Source organism: Phyllopteryx taeniolatus, chromosome 9 (genome assembly GCF_024500385.1).
Source record: "Phyllopteryx taeniolatus isolate TA_2022b chromosome 9, UOR_Ptae_1.2, whole genome shotgun sequence".
Taxonomy (NCBI): Eukaryota; Metazoa; Chordata; class Actinopteri; order Syngnathiformes; family Syngnathidae; genus Phyllopteryx; species Phyllopteryx taeniolatus.
The window spans coordinates 18,936,263-18,955,096 of NC_084510.1; the positions used below are offsets into that span (position 1 = coordinate 18,936,263).

The 18,834-nt window shown below is 40.7% G+C and overlaps 2 protein-coding genes across 10 annotated transcripts in view; both read right to left on the bottom strand.

Annotated features, from left to right (window-relative positions):
• Positions 1-5,502, bottom strand: part of rad18 (RAD18 E3 ubiquitin protein ligase) — a 36,816-nt gene extending 31,314 nt beyond the window's left edge. For 2 of the 8 annotated variants that reach the window (XR_009790204.1, XM_061785585.1), the window contains exons 1-3: positions 4,965-5,495; positions 4,221-4,282; positions 3,709-3,779 (exon numbers count right to left, since the gene is read on the bottom strand). Coding sequence is in view for 7 of the 8 variants with exons in the window: in XM_061785585.1 (XP_061641569.1) it covers positions 3,709-3,779; positions 4,221-4,282; positions 4,965-5,145 (314 nt within the window). In the remaining variant the exon portion in view is untranslated. Of the gene's footprint in view, positions 1-3,708; positions 3,780-4,220; positions 4,283-4,449; positions 4,529-4,964 lie in introns of all 8 variants that reach the window. The other 6 variants (XM_061785586.1, XM_061785584.1, XM_061785587.1 and 3 more) reach the window with 6 other exon arrangements.
• An 8,920-nt stretch (positions 5,503-14,422) lies between these two features.
• srgap3 (SLIT-ROBO Rho GTPase activating protein 3) overlaps positions 14,423-18,834 on the bottom strand; it is a 79,373-nt gene continuing 74,961 nt past the window's right edge. For both annotated transcript variants that reach the window (XM_061785400.1, XM_061785399.1), the window contains exon 22: positions 14,423-18,165. In XM_061785400.1, the coding sequence (XP_061641384.1) occupies positions 17,716-18,165 (450 nt within the window). In that variant the 3' untranslated portion in view covers positions 14,423-17,715. The remainder of the gene's footprint in view (positions 18,166-18,834) is intronic.

The following is an 18,834-nucleotide window of genomic DNA, read 5'->3' on the forward strand; positions in this document are numbered from 1 at the left end:
TCAATACCAGACATGGGAGAACCCGCCTCAGAGTCCCCTGACTCTGCTTTCTCAGAGTAAAGAATGTTGGTAAAATGAAATGAAATGAAAATGAAATGAAAATATGTCCAGCCGGAATTTCTCGACCTCGCAGACCAGTTCTGGATCTTTTCCTGCCAGAGAGGTGACATTCCAAGGTCCTAGAGCCAGCTTCTGTAGCCGGGGATCGGATCGGCAAGGTCCCCGCCTTCAGCTGCCACCCAGCTCTCTACTCACCTGAAACCCTTAGCCCCTCCCACAGGTGGTGAAGCCTATGGGAAGGGGGACCCACATTGCTTCTTCGGGCTTTGCCAGGCGCTCGTCATCGAGTGCCACCTCCAGGCCTGGCTCCAGAGGGGTGCCCCAGTGACCCGTGTCCGGGCGAGGGAAAACGGTGTCCATTTACTGTCATCGTCATAGAAGGTCTTTCAACGTTCTTTGTCTGGTCCCTCACCTAGGACATGTTTGCCCTGGGTGACCCTACCAGGGTCATAAAGCCCCCGACAACTTAGCTGTTAGGATCATTGGGATGCACAAACCCCACTACCACGATAAGGCGACGACTCAAGGAGGGGTCACTTAATTTAATGTATTACAAATATTGTATTGAACAGCCAGACCATTTCCTATGTCACAAAAAGTTGTATTTATTGGTTGGAAAAGATTTTCACTTTTGGGTCATTCAACTCTGGAGGTTCAACCGTACGTATATGAAAAATGTCAGGCAGACAGGACAAGTGAAGTGAACCTTGTGGTCGGAGTCACTTGAAATGAACTCTTGATTTAAAAATACGAGTCAATTTCCTTGAGACCAGCAGCCTGCAGACATTGGGCTTTAAAGCAACATTAGCCCTTAAGCTACAGAGCACATACAACAACAATACACAATGTTATGTGACCTAAGCTAATGAAAACAAAATCCCCATTGGATTTGCCTTCAATCCTTCATTTAGAAATGAATTGCCACGAGGCAAGTACTGTGCAAGTGTCAATATAATGCCAGTGAATTACAGCCCACTAAAACTGGTTCTTGGGCATATACTGTAGACTATAATCATATCAATAAAAATGGGATCCACTGACATCGCTACGGTAATAAATATTCTTCACAAATAACAACGCTGCACAGTCATTCAGGTGATGCAGCTATAGACAGTAAAATGACTTATTGTTGCAGTCAGATTTCATGGTCTATTCTTCTCATTAATTGATTACAGAGCCTCAAGTAAATACTTAAAAACTATAATTACATTAAAGGGGGGCAATCGATACATGATGACTGGTTAGAATTACAAGTAGATCAAAATATTTTCTGAAAATGAGCACAATGCTAATTGAGTTTAGAAGGTAAAATTATACAGAAGTTTCAGAAATTATGGTAGATTTTACTGTGATACTGCAGTGGCCTGTAGTAAAGTGTGTCTGTCATTGCATTGGAGTTTCCGAATCACCTAGTTTAGTGGTCGATAATAATGGACATCTGTAGCACACCACCATCAGTGCAAGCGTTGCTATTTAAGCTACAGTGGATAAAAAAAAGAAATAGAAAGAAAAACTGAAATAATGTGGTTGCATAAGTGTGCACATCATCTTATAACTGGGATGTTGCCGTGTTCAAAATTAACTACAGTGCTCACATTCAAACTCAAAGTAAACATAAGTCAGCACACACCTGCCATCATTTACACTTTACATGGTGACACACTATGTACTGACTCCCGTGAAACATGAGTTTGAATGTTGATGTGTTAATTCTGAACAAAGCCATATCCCGATTTTAAGACAGGAGGGTGTGCATACTTGTGCAACCACATTTATTTTTACTTCCCCTGTAGAAAATATTTGAAGGGGGAAAAAAAATCACTTGAGTTGTACTGGTTGTAATGTAGGCCACATTAAGGGTGTAAAAGTTTTAAAAGTTTATCTTGGTCTCATTTCTTTATATCGCAAAAACCTGGCATTAGAACAGGGGGTGTTGACTTTTTGATCCACTGTATGTGCAGTGACACACAACTAAGGTCAGACAACATTTATTACAACACATGACTTCATAACAGAGATGAGTTGGTCCCTATAGGCATTAGCTTGGCTTCTTTTTCTTATGGCCATGCATGTTTACTACTGTCAGATTTGTTTTACTGATAGCTTCTTAAATGCAAGTTGCAACTCAAAGCTGTACAGAGAGCCTGAGAACATAAGAACCACGTTATCCCTTAAATGTGCTTCAATGATGAGGGCAATTAGTGTTGCAAATTTTAAAAAATGTAAAAATAAATTACAAAATCAGCATAAGAAAAGCTGCCACTTTATGAAACATTAACACTGAATGCAACTTGCTGTTACAACATCACTGATGCATAATTTACCAAGTTAATAACATTGTCACCACAGACACAAATGATCATTTAAGTACCCCCCCGAGTGGCTGGTTAATGTCTTAATGCTGACAAATTAGTGACACTCTAAGGTAATATTATTTGCATGTTTTTAAATGAATTACAAACTGAAAAATGTATAATCTGATTTCACGCATTGACTGTGGCAGCAATTTGGGGAAATATACTTTTAATCTGACTCCGTTCTCAGAGGATGTCTCAAGTGACGTATGAATTCATTTCTGGTTCGGGGGCATCTTGTGAGGCTGTGAATTATTTTACATTTATATGTCCAGACGCGTATTAGTTGCCTTGTTATTTTGTTGTTCAAACTTGGTTACTCTGCTATAATGTGGTTCGAGCTAAACCTATGTGACAAGTGTACTGTATAACACAACCACTTATTTCAGTGTTTTGCGACTATGTGACACAATAGCTTAGTAATTAGTATCATGGTTTTCCGTCTTTTACGGCGCACCCTTCAACCTCCCGTCGTGATAACATAAATGATACGTGTAAGAAGCACAGTAAGAAGTGTAGTTTATTCGCTGCCATGGAGGCGATGATTAGTGACTTATTATTCGTTGACACCGGACGCAAAGAGAACTTTTGTCTCCGCAGCTTTTTTTCTCTCGTTATTTTTAAACAATATAGTATTTATTTCATTGAATTCATTTATGAAATTTTCATCACGGTAGCCAGACAGCAGCGGACGGGCCGGTAATGTCGCCCCCCTGACAAAACCCCGGATAGGCAGAAGATGGATAGATGGATGGATTATAACAGATAAGTACCACATCTACACAGGTAGCATCTTATTAAAACAATAATTTAATGCTTGGTAGAAATAAATACAATTAATATGGAACAGAATTGATTTGCATGTTGGCGTAGCCATCAACAACCTTTTTCAATTTCTTACATGGCCCATTTGGAAAATGAATTTCCCATCCCTGGTGTAATGTTACGATGTGCGTCATCACTTTTTGTTTTTGTAAAGATTACTATGCTATCTTGTTTTACAATGGTTAACTTCTTTTTGCAGTCGTGTGATAATTGTTGACTAGAATGTGAAACAAAAGGAGCCACATGAAGCGCATCAGTGACCTGAATCACCTTCACATTACGCCTACGTCATTGAAGTTAAGCTTGAGTCAATTATTGTTTAAGCGACATAATATTGAGAGCGTCAGAATGATGGAATAGAATGTTAACTTTAAATTGCCTGTATAGTTAAAAAAGGTTGATCACCATACAGGAACAAATTGTGTTGGACCTCAGTGATTCCTCTATACATGAAATGAAGTCTACTTACCTTGCAGCTTGAAAGTTTATCACCAACTCATCCAGTAAACGGTTGTTTTGCAGATCTTGTTCTGTGGCTTGCTAAAAGAAGAATAAATATCCATTTAAATCAGACAGATATGAGTAAATTGAGTTACAGCCTCAGTCACGGAACAAATTAAACTCCTGAGTCAAAGTACCACTGTAATTGCATTGCTCATATTGTACTGAGCAGCTAGCAGTCAAATTATGTCAGACTAAGTTCTTTTTGCAATTCTATGGGTACCATAACACTGCTTCTTGTGGCACCCTTCTGAGGTGACATCACACAATGTCTTTGCCTTGCCCCTGCAAAATGTCTTCATTCCTTCATTCATTAGAATAACGATATATCAAAAATGTCAGTACAAGATTATATTGCATGTCCCTATATTAAATTTCTATTTTTTATTTTTAAGGTTAAGGGAAGAATTAGAGTTCGACAAGCTCATCTTGATTAATGAGATTCCTGCAAGTCAACTTCATGTAGAGCTTCAAACTTACTGCATTGCAAACTGGACATTGAAGCTTATAAGAAAAGAATTTCCGGATGCACAAGGAGCAAACTGTCAAATGAAACACAAAGACAATTCAAACATTAGGTCAAATAGGCTTAGGGTCGATAGACAATGGTTGGTTTTGAACACTATACAACATATAGCATAAGGCATACTGTCGCTGAATTCTACCAAAACAATGCCACTTCACTAACAAGTGCACCTGTTGTACTTACAATTGTGAGAGCATTTGGTCATCATTGTAGTGTTGAAAAAGTCAAAACAAATAGGACATCGCAACAGGGCATCAACATTCTGTAGGGTTGGTATTAAACAAAACAACAAATAAGTCAATTGTTAGTCTGTCATAACCTACAAATATATAACGTGGTCATGGCACAAAAACATGGTTAGGAAAAAGAAGATAAATATGTAGGGCTTTAATAAAAATCAATTTGAGGGATCAACAGACGGGATTTGAATGAGTGTTAAGTTTTCCCGTTTGACTTAATTTGATCCCTTTGACGCTGTTTCACTCATACCTAAACACCGAAATAGCGAATACAACATCAGAGATAGAGTAGTTAACACGCTGAGCTGCTTGTTAACCTTCATTTTGTCAAATAGCTTTCAGTGCATCGTTAGCTCCCATCGGTGAACAGCTTCAATTAGCCACCGCGCTAGCAAAACACAGTTAAAGAAAATAAATAAATAAATAATAAATAAAAGAGCAGCTTCCTTTCTTTCTTACGTTCAAACTGGTCAGCATAGGTGGGAGGTCTGCTTCCGGTTGGAAGGCCATATTCGATAAACTGAGCAAGTACAATAAAGTATCTCGTAGTTTGAAAACTTTTAAGGAGTTTCACAACACCACCGTCCCGCTCGAAAAGCCGAAAACCAGCTACGTCATTTGACGACTTCCGCTGCGTCATAGTTTCCCCAAGTGCGACTTTGTGTCAGAGGTACTCAAGTACGTATTAAAATCCAACAATATGTTATTCTGGTTGTGTGCAGAGGTGTATGACTGCTTTGTATCACACAGAGAGCTTTTTTTAAAATACATATTTGTGTATCCATAAACCAAGGCTGAAGGGCAAAATACAGCATTAATGATGCACTACATTGCAAATTGCAACTACTGCTTATAGGCAGAATTTATAAAAGTGGACAAACTTTCGTGCTCGAGGGCCACATTGTATTTTTAAAATGGACAAACTAGCCAGGTCCTAAATGAGGTTAAATAAATAAATAATAACAGTAATAAATCCAATCCTACGGAGCCCCTCTGGTCCTAAAGTATGAAAAAAATAAAATTCATTGATAATCTGTTCCCTCAATTTAGTAATCCGTTCCCTCAGTTTGGTAAACTACCCTCAGTTTAGTAAACTGTACCCTCAGTTTAGTAATCCGTACCCTCAGTTTAGCAAATGTCTGGGTCTCCGTATACCTACGTATATCTGTCAGGTGAAGTAAATTCTATTTGTATGTTATATTCTTACTCGTGTGAATTCTGTGTATAAATTGTCATGTCGTGATATATCCTACATCCCATTTTTTCAACTGAAAGGCAATATTGCTGTAGTTCGAGGGGGTTGATCATTATATAGCAGTACGAGCAGGACTGACTACAATTAGCCTGCGTGTTTCCTAAACACAGTACTAAATTGAGGGTAAAGATTACTAAATTGAGGGTACAGTTTACTAAACTGAGGGTACAGATTACTAAACTGAGGGAACGGATTACTAAATTGAGGGAACAGATTATCAATGAATTTTATTTTTCTCATACCTTGGCACCAGGGGGGCTCCGTGCCAATCCTTTGTTTGTTAAGCACTTTAAATGCACGCACAGTGCACCAAAGTGCTGTACAAAGCAATAAATACATAACACATACTAGAGGGAGAGGTTCAAATCAAACATAAAAATGGGTAAGTAAATAAAATTAAGACACAAATGTCAGTGATAAAAAGAGCAATAAAATCACTGATGAAATGAACTGAACCAAATGAAGTAAAGATAAACGAGTCAACATCTCACAGATAAAATGTGCATGTCAAAAATGTTTAATAATTTATTTTTAATTTAATAATTTAATTGAATGCCCCTCACGCTGTCCAACTGTCCTGTGTCAATCATCGAAACCTTCAAGTTCCTAGGAATTACAGTCTCTCAGGACCTGAAGTGGGAGACCAGCATCAACTCCATCCGGCTCCTGAGGAAGCACAGCCTGCCACGCGAGCTGTTGAGGCAGTTCTACACAGCAGTCATCGAATCAGTCCTGTGTTCATCCATCACAGTCTGCCACAAAAAGGACAAACTCCGACTGCAACAAACAATCAGGACTGCCGAAAAAATTGTCGGTACCCCTTTACCCACCCTTGAGGACTGCCAGAACGAAGACATGCAAAATCCTCTTGGACCCTCCCGATCCCAGTCACCACCTCTTCCGGCTGTCTGTTGTCGTACTAGAGCGGCTCCAACTACTGGAGACAAATTCCTTGTGTGCTTTGGACTACTTGGAAAATAAAGAGGATCCTGATTCTGATAATAATACATTCTTATTTTGATTGGAATTAATCATAATCCATTAGTACTGTGAAAACTTCTTCAGCCACCATTAGCTTTGGTTTTATAAGCCGTGCCACGGTAGTCAATATGACATACTGTATATTAAACATACTTTACAGAACTTTGTAGATGAATGGCGCATGAACGAACAACCAATTATAATTCATCATTACATCATTTTGATAATGATCTCAATAAGGGTGCATTATTATTGTCTTTTATTTCTTACCATGGGAGTATATTATTGGAACTGTCCAACCCCCAGAAATACTGTATATTGGCACCTTCCGTCTGTTCCCCATTCTCTCAGCCAGGTAGCCTGCTAATTAACAGACAAACCCAAATGCAAAGCTCCATGAGTTGTTTTCACATTTATCAATAGTTCATCCTTGGTGGAGGTTTGCGCTCTATTTAGTGGGATTCTAGTTTTTATGATCATTACGGCATTGCTAAAACAACAAACATAACGGTGGTAGTACTGTCGATGTATGTATGTAGTATGGCCAGGTGCTGACTGCTAGAAGCTCAATGTCTGCTGCAAAGCTGCTCTTTAACAGTAATGTACCTAGAGTTACACCGCTTGTTAAAAAACACACACGGACTTTCTTCTTGCCACTCTGCCTGTTTGCGGCCTACACAGACAAGTGTAAAAACAAATTTAAGAAATCCATTGAACCCCGCGTGTGCAAGCATTTGACATCAGCGACAAGGACTCTTTTGCATTAAGTTCTGCCTCATTAAATGAAATAAAGGACAACTTAAACTACAAAACACCATCAGTTCAATTTCGTAAAGCAGAAATAGAAGATGTTGCAGTTTGAGATTAGGCCCCACATGAATTATGGCCCTTGAAGATACTGTGCATGCATCTGATTATCCATCCATTCATCCATTCTCAATACCGCTTATCCTGTTCAAGGTCACGGGTGTGCTGGAGCCTATCCCAGCCAACTTCGGGCAAAAGGAGGACTACACCCTGAACTGGTCGCCAGTCAGTCAGAGGACACATAGACACGGACAATCATTCGCACTCAATACACACACCGTCACTGAGTGGCAACTGAACACACGCTGTCTGCACCCAAGTCAGGCGAATGTACCATGACACCATCAGTGACTTGCATCTGATTAGATCAATGTAAAATAAAGAGGGTGTACTGCATTGAACTCATGATAGAGTTTGTTGGATCAGGAATGTAAATATTTGTTCTCAGTTTAGCTAAAAAATCATCCCATTTTGTAATGGGTTGTAAAATGTTTTTGTTTTTTGTGTATTTCATTGAAGCCATTGATATAAGCAGCAGATTATCCATTACGTTTTGTATGTGAAGCAATCCTGTAAAAAAAATTTGAGTTGTGTGCAATTGTGAGTCTTAACACATGGCCAAGGAACATTATATAAATTAATCAAGAACATAGAATACGAAAATAAAAATGATAAAACTTCGACATAGTATAATGACATATATATTCATCGTAATAACCATCCATCCATCCATTTTCTATAACCACTTGTCCTGTTCCGGGTGTCGGGGAGCTGCAGCCTATTCCTGCTGATGATGGGCCAAAGGTAGACTACACCCTGGATCGGTCGCCAGTAAATTACAGGACAGATCTAGAGACAGTCAAGCATTCACACTCACATTCACGTCGTCACTGAGTGGCAAATGAATCCACACTAGCTGCATAAAAGTCAGGTGAGTATCAGAGTCAAACTCATCAGAGACTACATTTATAGATTGGGCATCTGCGGCACAGTGCAAAAACAGGCGTATCTTAATTTTTGTGCAAGGGCAAGGACCAGTCACCGACCAAAACTGACACAATGAGAGTGTCTCCTTTGACATTCGCCTAGCGCATATGGCAATTAGGTGGCAGAAAGTCAGTCTAAACTTACACCTGTTGGGATCACATTTAAATTCAGTGCATTAGGTAGAACGCTGGTCTAACATGATTTTGGCCAGTTTGATCAGGGCACAGGCAGACAGATTCTGAGTTTAGCAGATGTATGTGGTGGATATCAGACATAATCTATTCATAAATATGTGAACATCGGGCATCAAACCCTCTGAATCATTGTAGAAATAAATTAATTGAACGCACTATTATTATCATCATCATATTTTTTTTAAATCATCCCAGTGGCCAGCATGGGGTGGGGCACACAAACCATCGGGGGTGGGTGGCGGTCTCCAAGTGCCCACTACATGGCGCAGATATTTGGGATCTCCTTTACATCGTCTGCTGGTGCAGGTCTACTTGCGGTTCTGTATAAACGTACTTTGTGCGTTTCGACCTCCCGAACACAAGACTGTGCACGCTTCCATCATGCTGCATTTAAAGGGAATGAGAGAATCCGCTTTGATTGGACAGGATTGTGGACATGCCGCTCGTCCACGAAATTGAAATTGCATCCCGGTCCTCAGAACTGGGAGGCAGACGCTCTAACCAGTCATCCACCGTGCCGCCTGTATATATTTGTTTAAAAATATATATTACATATAACAGGTGCTCTGTAATATGTGAGCAAAGTGAAATGTAATGCGAAAGAAAATTATACAAGAACAGCTCCAATTGTATCAGATTATTCAAAATGGAGTGAGATATTGACACAGTTGATTCAGACAACTTTATTGAGCCTGGCGCGGGTGATTTATTTACAGCTTCCAGGTCCAAGTGCACATTAAGCCTCAGCAGACAAATCAGAATAAACAACGTCGTACAGGACAAAACAAATCGTTTACGGGACCATTTGCGAGAAGGACATAAATAAGAACAACGAATTAGCAATCTTGCAGTTTTACAGGTATAATTTCCCAGATTAAACTCAATGAAATACGGTGTATTTCATTTTGGAGTGACAGCCAATGTCCATCTGATCAGACTAAACGCCAATATTTGTGTCTGTGTGTGTGTGTGTGTGTGTGTGTGCGCGCGTGTGGGTGGGTGGGGTGTATTTTAACTTTTTGGCTTTTTCCAATCAAGGTAGAAATCAAGATGTTATTCAAGATCACCTCAAAACTATTTTATTGAGACAGAGCCAAGACTGCTTTTGGGAAGAAGTCTTGTTCAAATGCGTTAAAGCATGGCATGTGTAGCACTTTGATGTGGATGATATCAAGCATTCCACATAAGAAATACATCAAGGAAACATCCACTGAAGTTTAAGTTCATGATTTCTTGCAGCTTTGTGCCTTGTTGAGGGTCTTGAAGTAGCCAGGCTACGTGGGGGCAGACAACAAGTTTTCACTTAAATGTGTGCCTAAAGCAACTTCCAGCGGCACACCATGGATCAGTGGAACAAATTCATGAACTTTCTTAGGCCAAGGGGAAACCAAATCCAGGCAGCATTAGATTATCCTTGAAAATGTAAATTAGTGGCATATGAACAACTTGGAATCCCATATCATAAATCCAAAAACTGAATCCATATCAGAAGACTCTTAATGAAGTCCTGTGCAAGTATATGCCGGTACACGATCCAGTCTTGTTATTGTATCCAGTGCACAGGTGTGACCTGCATGGGATTTGGCCCGAACTGCTGCAAATGTTCTGCACTGTGTGCTGATTAGATCATGATGCTTTGTCATGTGGTTTGTGTCTGTTCCGCCTATGTTTACATGATGTTTAACATCATTAGCAGAAATCAAATGCAACAATAAACCTGGGACCTTTCAGATTGGGAATGGTTTGAAAACAAGTACAGACCTTCGACAAGGCCAAACAATAATAGCACAGTCAAGAAAGTGGGGCTGTTCATCAGAATTCAAAATTCACAACTACTTGTACATTTGAATGTAGTTATTAGTTCTGTTTTTCGAAAGAATTAACACTTACACAGTGGTGAAACTTATTGTCAACCTAACCACCCAGGACATGGACGTGTGTCCTACTTTTCTACGTCACAATAAGTCCCATTTCTGCTTGTATGGTCATCATCACAGTTTTATCCCCTCTCGCCCCAAGCAGTGGCAGCACGTGTCTATGAAACTGAATCCTGCAAATATCGCCACAAGGTGCGTTACTACTTCGGGGTCTCCTAGGTACCAGCTGACTGTATGGACCTACGTTCCTGAAACAACCCCTGAAGTCCAGCTGAAAGAAGACAACTGTGAGCTAGCGTCAACAATGACTGAGCACAACCATGTCAAGCAAGCAACTAGTTCCACAGCGCTTCTCCAAGTTTTCAAGCTGGAAGTCATTGATCCACACCATTGCTTGCCTCTCTAATGTTGCTCACCTCTTCCAGAGGAATCCTCCAACCAAACCAAGTGGCTGCAAAGGCTGGCATCACTGTCACGCAACGATCTCTGTCGATGACCTCTCGCGATCCGGATACACCATCAGCCACATTGTTCAAGAAGAGATCTACGCTTATGAGGACTCCCGTCTGTGGAAGGAGGAGAATCTGCCAAAGGACAGTCCTCTCAAAGCCCTACATCCTTGCACGGATCCTAAAGACCTTCTGTCAGTTGGAGGTCGTGCCACAGAAGCACAACTCCAGCGAGGCAAGAAAAAAACTTCTTTATTCTTGGCAAACATCAGATTGCAACAGTCTTGGTAAGATACTATCATGTGAAAACCCAACATCAGGGACGGCTGTTCACTCAGGGCACCTTACATGCTGCCAGTTTCTGGATAGTTGGCGGCAAAAGGCAACGTGAGTGGCGTGATCCACGGGTGTGTTATATCACGTAAACTATGTGGCACCCCTCAGACACAGGAGACAGCCAATCTTCTGGAAGACCGCCTCTCTACTGAACCTGCTTTCATGACTGTTTCTTCGTGCCGGACAAGGGGCGGCCTCACCCAGAGTAAGATGTGGTTGTTACTGACCTGAGTGTACGAGCTCTCCACATTGAGGTCCTCGAATCCTTCAACATGTCAAGCTTCATCAATGCTCTCATGCGTTTCCTCGCTGTAAGGGGCCCTGTGAAGCTCATCCATTCAGATCGGGGAACCAACATCAGTGCTCGTAAGGAGCAAGATTTCCTCAAACATCAGAAACTCTTCAGTTGAGAATTCCCACCTGGAACAAGGATGTGCATGGAAGTTCAATTTTCCACACACCTCACATGGGCAGGATGATTGGAGTAGAATGCACTGTAAGATCTTAGACTCCATGTTCTTCCAGCTGGCAACTTTGAGACTCAGCCATGAGGCACTTACCACACTGATGCTGAAACTGTTCCTAACAACAACATGACCGGTGTCCAGCCTGGTCCACCACCACCAATATTGTAGACCACAAAAGTAACTGACCATGGCAATGACAATGACAGGGACACGATCCCGATCCGGTCATGCAGCCATCCATTCATGTCCAACACCGCTTATCCTGGTTAGGATTGCGGGGAGTTGGAGCCCATCCCAGCTGACTTCGTGCGAAAGGCGGACTACATCCTGAACTGGTCGCCAGTCAGTCACAGGGCAATGATCCGATCATATTACTTAAAAGGAATAATGATGTTTTGTATGTTCCATGAACTCTGAGATTTATATATGCAGCATGTGTGATTTCCTTTTTTTCGTAGGGGGGAGGGCTGGAAAATGTTCAGTCCTTGAAAGTATGATGGTTATTTCCATTCAAGCGAATCGTGACTCTTTTTACTTATCAGGCTTCTACTTCTAAATGAGCGTTTATTTTTCTAATGAAAATGCATCAAAGTACAGTCCTTGGCTGCCCTTGAGCATACATCATTAAGATGTGTGTTGCACTCGTCTGATGCGGTGGGCAGCAAAAGAGAAAATAAGACATGCCATGTTCTCCTTTCAACAATATCTTCATCTTTTATTTTTAACATGTTTGTGTTGTTGGAGATGAGGACAAAATCCTAAAATGAATGTTTTACCTTTATGAGTCATTCATTGTCTACTGCTTATCCTTATTAGGCTCAGGTGGAGCCTGTCCAAGCTGACTTTGAGCAAGATGTTGCCATGTCGATTGTCAATTTTGCCCTCGTTGAATCTGAAATGCATGTTTTTGGAATGTGGAAGGAAGCAAGAACACCTGGAGAAAACAGACAACACAGTGAAAACTTGTAAACTCCACACAGGAAGGCAAAAGCTGAGATTCAAACCCAGAACAATTGACTGTGGGCCAGATGTGCTCATCAAATCTTTATTATATAAATAATAGAAAGATTGTAGAGTCACGTAGTAATTAGGAGCCACAGATGGTGCAATTATGTTAACAGCCTTCATTTCTTATAATTAAAATGCTAGCCTCACATTGCATTGTTTTCATCATCATATGGTCTATCACTTAATGGGATTCACCTGAAAATAAAAGTTGCTACTTACCACACAAACATGCACAGGGGAATGAAATAAATGAAATAAATTAAACATGACTTCCACTTGTTTACACAATTTCATCGTGATTAGGAAAATGAATGATCACCCGGCTCACGGTAGCCCCCAGGGGGGCCGTAACTGAAGAGAGCCTCCATGTTGACGAAGCCAAGGAGGTTAAGGTGGAGGCAGGAATTACATTTACGATCATTTTGCTCCGCTGTGACTTGCACTAATTGACTATATGTTATTGTTGCGTTTGCGCTGGTTTGTTTTAATTATGAAGGACCAAATAGGGCCACCGGTGAGGCCTTGTTCAACCTTTTTGAAGCGTAATGGGTATTGACTATCAGTAGTCTGCAACAACCAGTATTTGTGAGGTTCCCCAAACGTATAGCCCAAATTTGAAAGTGTCAAACGTGCAAGTTTCTTACTAAACAGCAGCGGATTTTGTGCTCTGGTACAGGGTGAGCTCAGTTGTTTGTTGGACATGTTCTTGTTGAATAGAGCTTTGTCAGGTGGAACAAATTGGATTTTGTTAATGGGCTGCCCTTCTAACCAGTGGACTATAAAGGCAATTTCTGAGAGCGATGTAATCGTGTAATTTATGCAGGATTCTGTGTTCTGAACTCTAGTTTGTCATCTTCCTGGTGGCACAGACTGCATTCAGAAGGCTACACTCCCTCGCAGGACCTTGCACATTCCACTAATGTTCCAGTTTCTCCACCATGTGGTCACAAAATATACTGCAAGTTTGCTACAGGTGCTCGTTTCCTAAACAAAAATACACGGTACTATATCTGTATTTGGAAAACTAAAGAAAAAAAATGGAATTGTCATTTCTTATATAGGTCCAATATTTAGTTAATTTTCCTGAACAGTAGATTCTTATACATTAAAAATGATCAATTAAAGAGACATTTGATGGACCATAAGGTATCCTCAACAGCCACATCATTTACTAAGTCATATGCACCAGTAATAAATAATATTTAAAAAAATAATAATACAATTGTAAAAAATCAAAGTGTTAATATTGTTTTGTCTGGCCGAAAAGTATCCATCCATCCATTTCCCGTACTGCTTATCCTCACTAGGGTCGCGGGCGTGCTGGAGCCTATCCCAGCTAACTTCGGCAGGGTACACCCTGAACTGGTCGACAGACATATAAACAAACAATCATTCGCACGATTTGGGCAATTTAGATTCCTCAATTAACCTACCATACGTTTTTGGAATGTGTGAGGAAACCAGAGTGCCCGGAGAAAACCCAAACAGGCACGGGGAGAACATACAGTTATTGTACAGTACATTATATTTTCGAAATAATTGCTCAAACAAGACCATTGAGCAGTAAAGGTTTTATTTGGATGCACATATTTTCAACATCCACTTAGTGGTACTGGTAAGTTATATCACAGGATTCTAATAGACCAGACACTCACCACTAGACAAACAATTAAAGAGAGGATAGACAACAACTCACACTCCATCATTACAACAAGACAGGCACAGTTGTCTCTCTTACAGCAATGTTTTGTAATTTTTGTGATTCTTGATTTTAATCATAGTAGCTTAATATTGCACCAGCCTAGCTACAATTTCAGGAGAGAAAATGTTTTAAATCACATGTAGGGAAAACAAAGAGAAACCAGGTGCCTTTTAAGATCTACAAGTAGTATCCCTTATTCGTGCATTTGCCAGCAATGCTGCATTGTGTTTGCTGTGTACGAGAAGGGCGAGAAAAGATGAGTTTATGGCTCAGGCACAGGACAGACGCATCACCAGGAAAACAACAAGATGCAATAAATATTCTGAGAAGACTCTACTGAACTTGTTAACCAGTAGATTAGGTGCATAGTGGTTTTCAAATCTACCTTTGTCTTTCACCCAGCAGAGAAAATCAGTTCAAAATGACCCTGGACAAATTATTGCAGAAAGAGCAATTGAAAGTATTCATACAAAAGTAACATTCATAATAAATATGACAACTAATAGACAACAAATTTAAAAAAAGTAATACAAAAGTTAAAAAAAAATAAAAATCAATATTGTGCACAAAAGGCACTCGAGATGTCCCGCTCCATTTGCACATCTGCTGTATAAATAAAAGTCAAACATGATTCTCTCGTATTTCATATGTTCTCTTATGTACATTCGCATATATTGTACATACAATTTAATAGGTGCAAAGTCATGTTTGACAAAGACATACATAATGAAAGTGCAGTATGTCTTTTTAGAATAAAAGCTGAATGAGCTGTGCCCCTGATGCCTCCACTGGTTCTTAACAAGACAGTACCATCAGTAACCAGCAGGGAAAGCAGGTGCCCTGTAAAACTTCAGAAAGCTTGGGGTGGATTGAATAAAATTACATTTTATATTGGGAAGGTGCCTGGTCTGCATGCTTGAGTATTATACATCTTTGTATTTGAGCTAATGCTACTAGCCGATTAATTGGTCAATATCAGCCCAGGTAAAATTTAAACCTTTTAAGTAAAAGTAATTGATTTTGATCTGCCAAAGCCAGTCATACACCGAAGAAAAAGATAATTTTTGGCTGCACATGATTAAAATTTGATAAATTGACATATTCCACCCCTTTTCCTCAAAAATGAACAAATAATGTATTTTAGTTTAACACATTTTAATCATGTGCAACCGCTGTACATATTTGAATTAAGTAAATTCAAATGACTTTTTTTTGGTGGAATATGCCTTTTATAATTATGTGCTGACATTACCGCACAAAGCATGCGCTTCAGAACAGGCTCTTTAGAATGGAGAGTCCAGAGTTGTTAAAATACTGAGATAAATGTCATTACATTCGCAACAAAATCATCAGTTAATGCCATTTCAGAACATCTTTGAAGTGACATAAATAAAGCCAACGTAATTGACAGTATGACGCCCTGCCTCATCTGGAAAAGCAATGTCATGTGTTTCCTATTCAACACATTTCTTATACAGTTCATCTATCCATTTTCCATCCATTTCTGAGTGAGTTGGAGCCTATCCCAGTTGAATAGAGGAGAGAGGCGGGGTGTACCCTGAACTGGTCGCCAGCCATTCATACTCGCATTCATAACTTTGGACAATTTAGTCTTCATTGAACCAAACATGCATGTTTTTGGAATATGGAAGGAAGCCAGAGTATCCAGAGAAAACCTACGCAAGCACAGGGAGAGCATGCAAACTCCACACAGGAAGGTTGTAGCCCGGCTTCAAACCCCTGACCTCGGAGCTGTGAGGAACATGTGGTAACCACTCTGACACCGTGTGACCCTGAAATACTTCAAGTATTTCAAATTAAGATTTACCAAGAATGTAAGGGCGAACCAATCCAGCCATCAGCTCAGTATAGAACACTGAGCAACTGGATTCGAAGGACACAGTACAGGGGAGATGATTTCACACAGCCTAAGAATGTTTGTATTGTATTGAAGACGATTAAAAAGGAGTGTTAGGTTGAGATATTTTCAAATAGCTTTCATGTCAGCCATCTCCTGTTTCGCTATTAGTCTGTACAAAATCAAAACATTTACACAAAAAAAAAAAAAAAAAATAGCTACTGTATTTACACATTGCAGGACTTGAACAAATAGTGGATGAATTACTTGTGTCTGCCATATACAGGTTGCACATGGTGGACATACTGAGAGTTACACCTGTGCTGTTATAGGACAAGTACTATGTACTGTATACTTCCACTGGTTAACAAGCACATTGTTGAAAATGTGTTTTCTCCCTCGACCCCGTGGTTCAGTCTTTAATATCTCTGCTGTTTCCCCAGTGTGCCTGAATGTCTTCACCAGTCCACTTGATGCATTAAAGGTGCACTGGCAAGCACACAAGTCCAAATGTCCACAATCTGACTCCATGGACACAGATTTAGTTAGTTGAGCTTGAGGTATAAACTGATATAAACGCATAATGTTATGCATTTATATTGTTGTTATAAACAGTTTCAAAGAACGGAAAGCTTGAACCTATCGCACCTCTGCAGCCCTCTCCCCATCTGCATCACCATGGCAACCCTTCACTTCAGGAGCTGCCTACAGATCCGAGTGAAGTCAGGCAGAAAACAGAGATAAAGCATCACAGTTTGTCGCATATTGCCCAGAGCGTTTGGAAAGCTAAATGATGTGAGCGGCAACAGGTCGTTCTACAGGAAATTGATCTGCAACTTCATTTTTTTTTTAAGTGCATTAATAAAATTTCCCACTATTATCATGTTCTAGCTCTTCTATTTTCTCAAACAACATTGAACACTGGATCCCCCCCCCCCCCCCCCACATGACATCTCATACCCCATATGTCATAGTAAACATCATTACCACGTGAAGAGCAAACATGGCATCTGTAAAGCTGATGTTCAAGTGGAAACTAAAGAGAAAGTGCTGCTGAATGCAGCATGGAGAATTTTTGATCATTTATCTGCTGTTTTTATACACCATGTCCTGTACTGTATTACCTTATACTCTATGAAATGCTTTTGTCTTTTGGACTATCATCTCCCTGAGCTGAAGGAAATTTCCCTGATCACTCAGCACTACTTTCTGATCTGTAGATTAAATTGATAATGAAAATATTAATCATGAGTTGCAGTCCCAATACCAGCCCTCTAATGTGACCTTTGCTACATGGTGCCAGATTTGTCAGCACCATCAGTGGACACATTCACTCCAGACCCGGGCGCTGTGTTGGTACTGGGAAACATTTTATCGGTGGGCGTTACAGCTGGGCTGCCCACCCCAGAGGAACTGGAGCTGCTTGAACGGTGCTGGGTGGGAGGGGGTCGCACCGGCCTCATGGGCGGGGGGCGCAGTTGAGGGCCAGCAGCGAGTCGGGCCGAGAGCGCCGGCTTAAAGGTGGTCATCATCTCAGAGGTGGAACTGTTGCTCCGGCGCATGGCTGCATCTGGGTCACGGATCATGATGGTGTGCAAGGGGCTGCCGGGCTCGGAGCTAACGGGGTTCTTCAGGGGCTCAAGCGTGTCCAGCACCACATCGGGAGCCTGCTTGGCGGAGTTCTGTCGCTCCAGCTCACGAAGCTCATGGAGTGCTGTGGTCATGGTCTTCTCTATGTCCTGGTTGAGGCAATAACAAAGGTATGAAGGACTATGTTTGGGTTTTTTTGCCCACGTCTGTTGTGAGTAACTAATCTCATGAAGCACCTCTCAAGTTGAGAGATCAGCGGGTCGATTATAATTATAACCGTAGCAGTCAATATGCAAACGATGTACAATATTAACTTTTTTGCTGCGCGGAGATTCTGTCGCTCTGCAACAGTGAGTCTGAGCTGCACTCTGCCCGGGTACCTGGCCCATCCCCCTCACACACAAACACAGACCAGCGAAGTGCAGCGCACTTTCCCGCCCCCCCCCCCCCCCAACACTTATTCAATTGGCTGCAGCAGAGACGATTACGAAGTCGAGAGAAAGGGTGAACTGTGACTTTGTAAAATATTATAACACTAAAGTGCACTTTAGTGCCACAAACACGGTGTTAGGGCATGACAACAAGAACATTTGACTTTTTGCCCCACAGAAGTTTAAGAGAGCATATTACAGCGTTTTAACATTACTATCTATGCAACTGTTAATTCCCATGTCATTAAATAATATAAGACAATAATACAGCTTACAGTTTAGTCCTCATGTTGACAGTGTTATTTTAATTTAGTAGTGTTCTGCTTCTTTGTCTTGAAACTAAAGGTTCAAAATTAATTGATTAATCGACAACTATTTGGATAATCG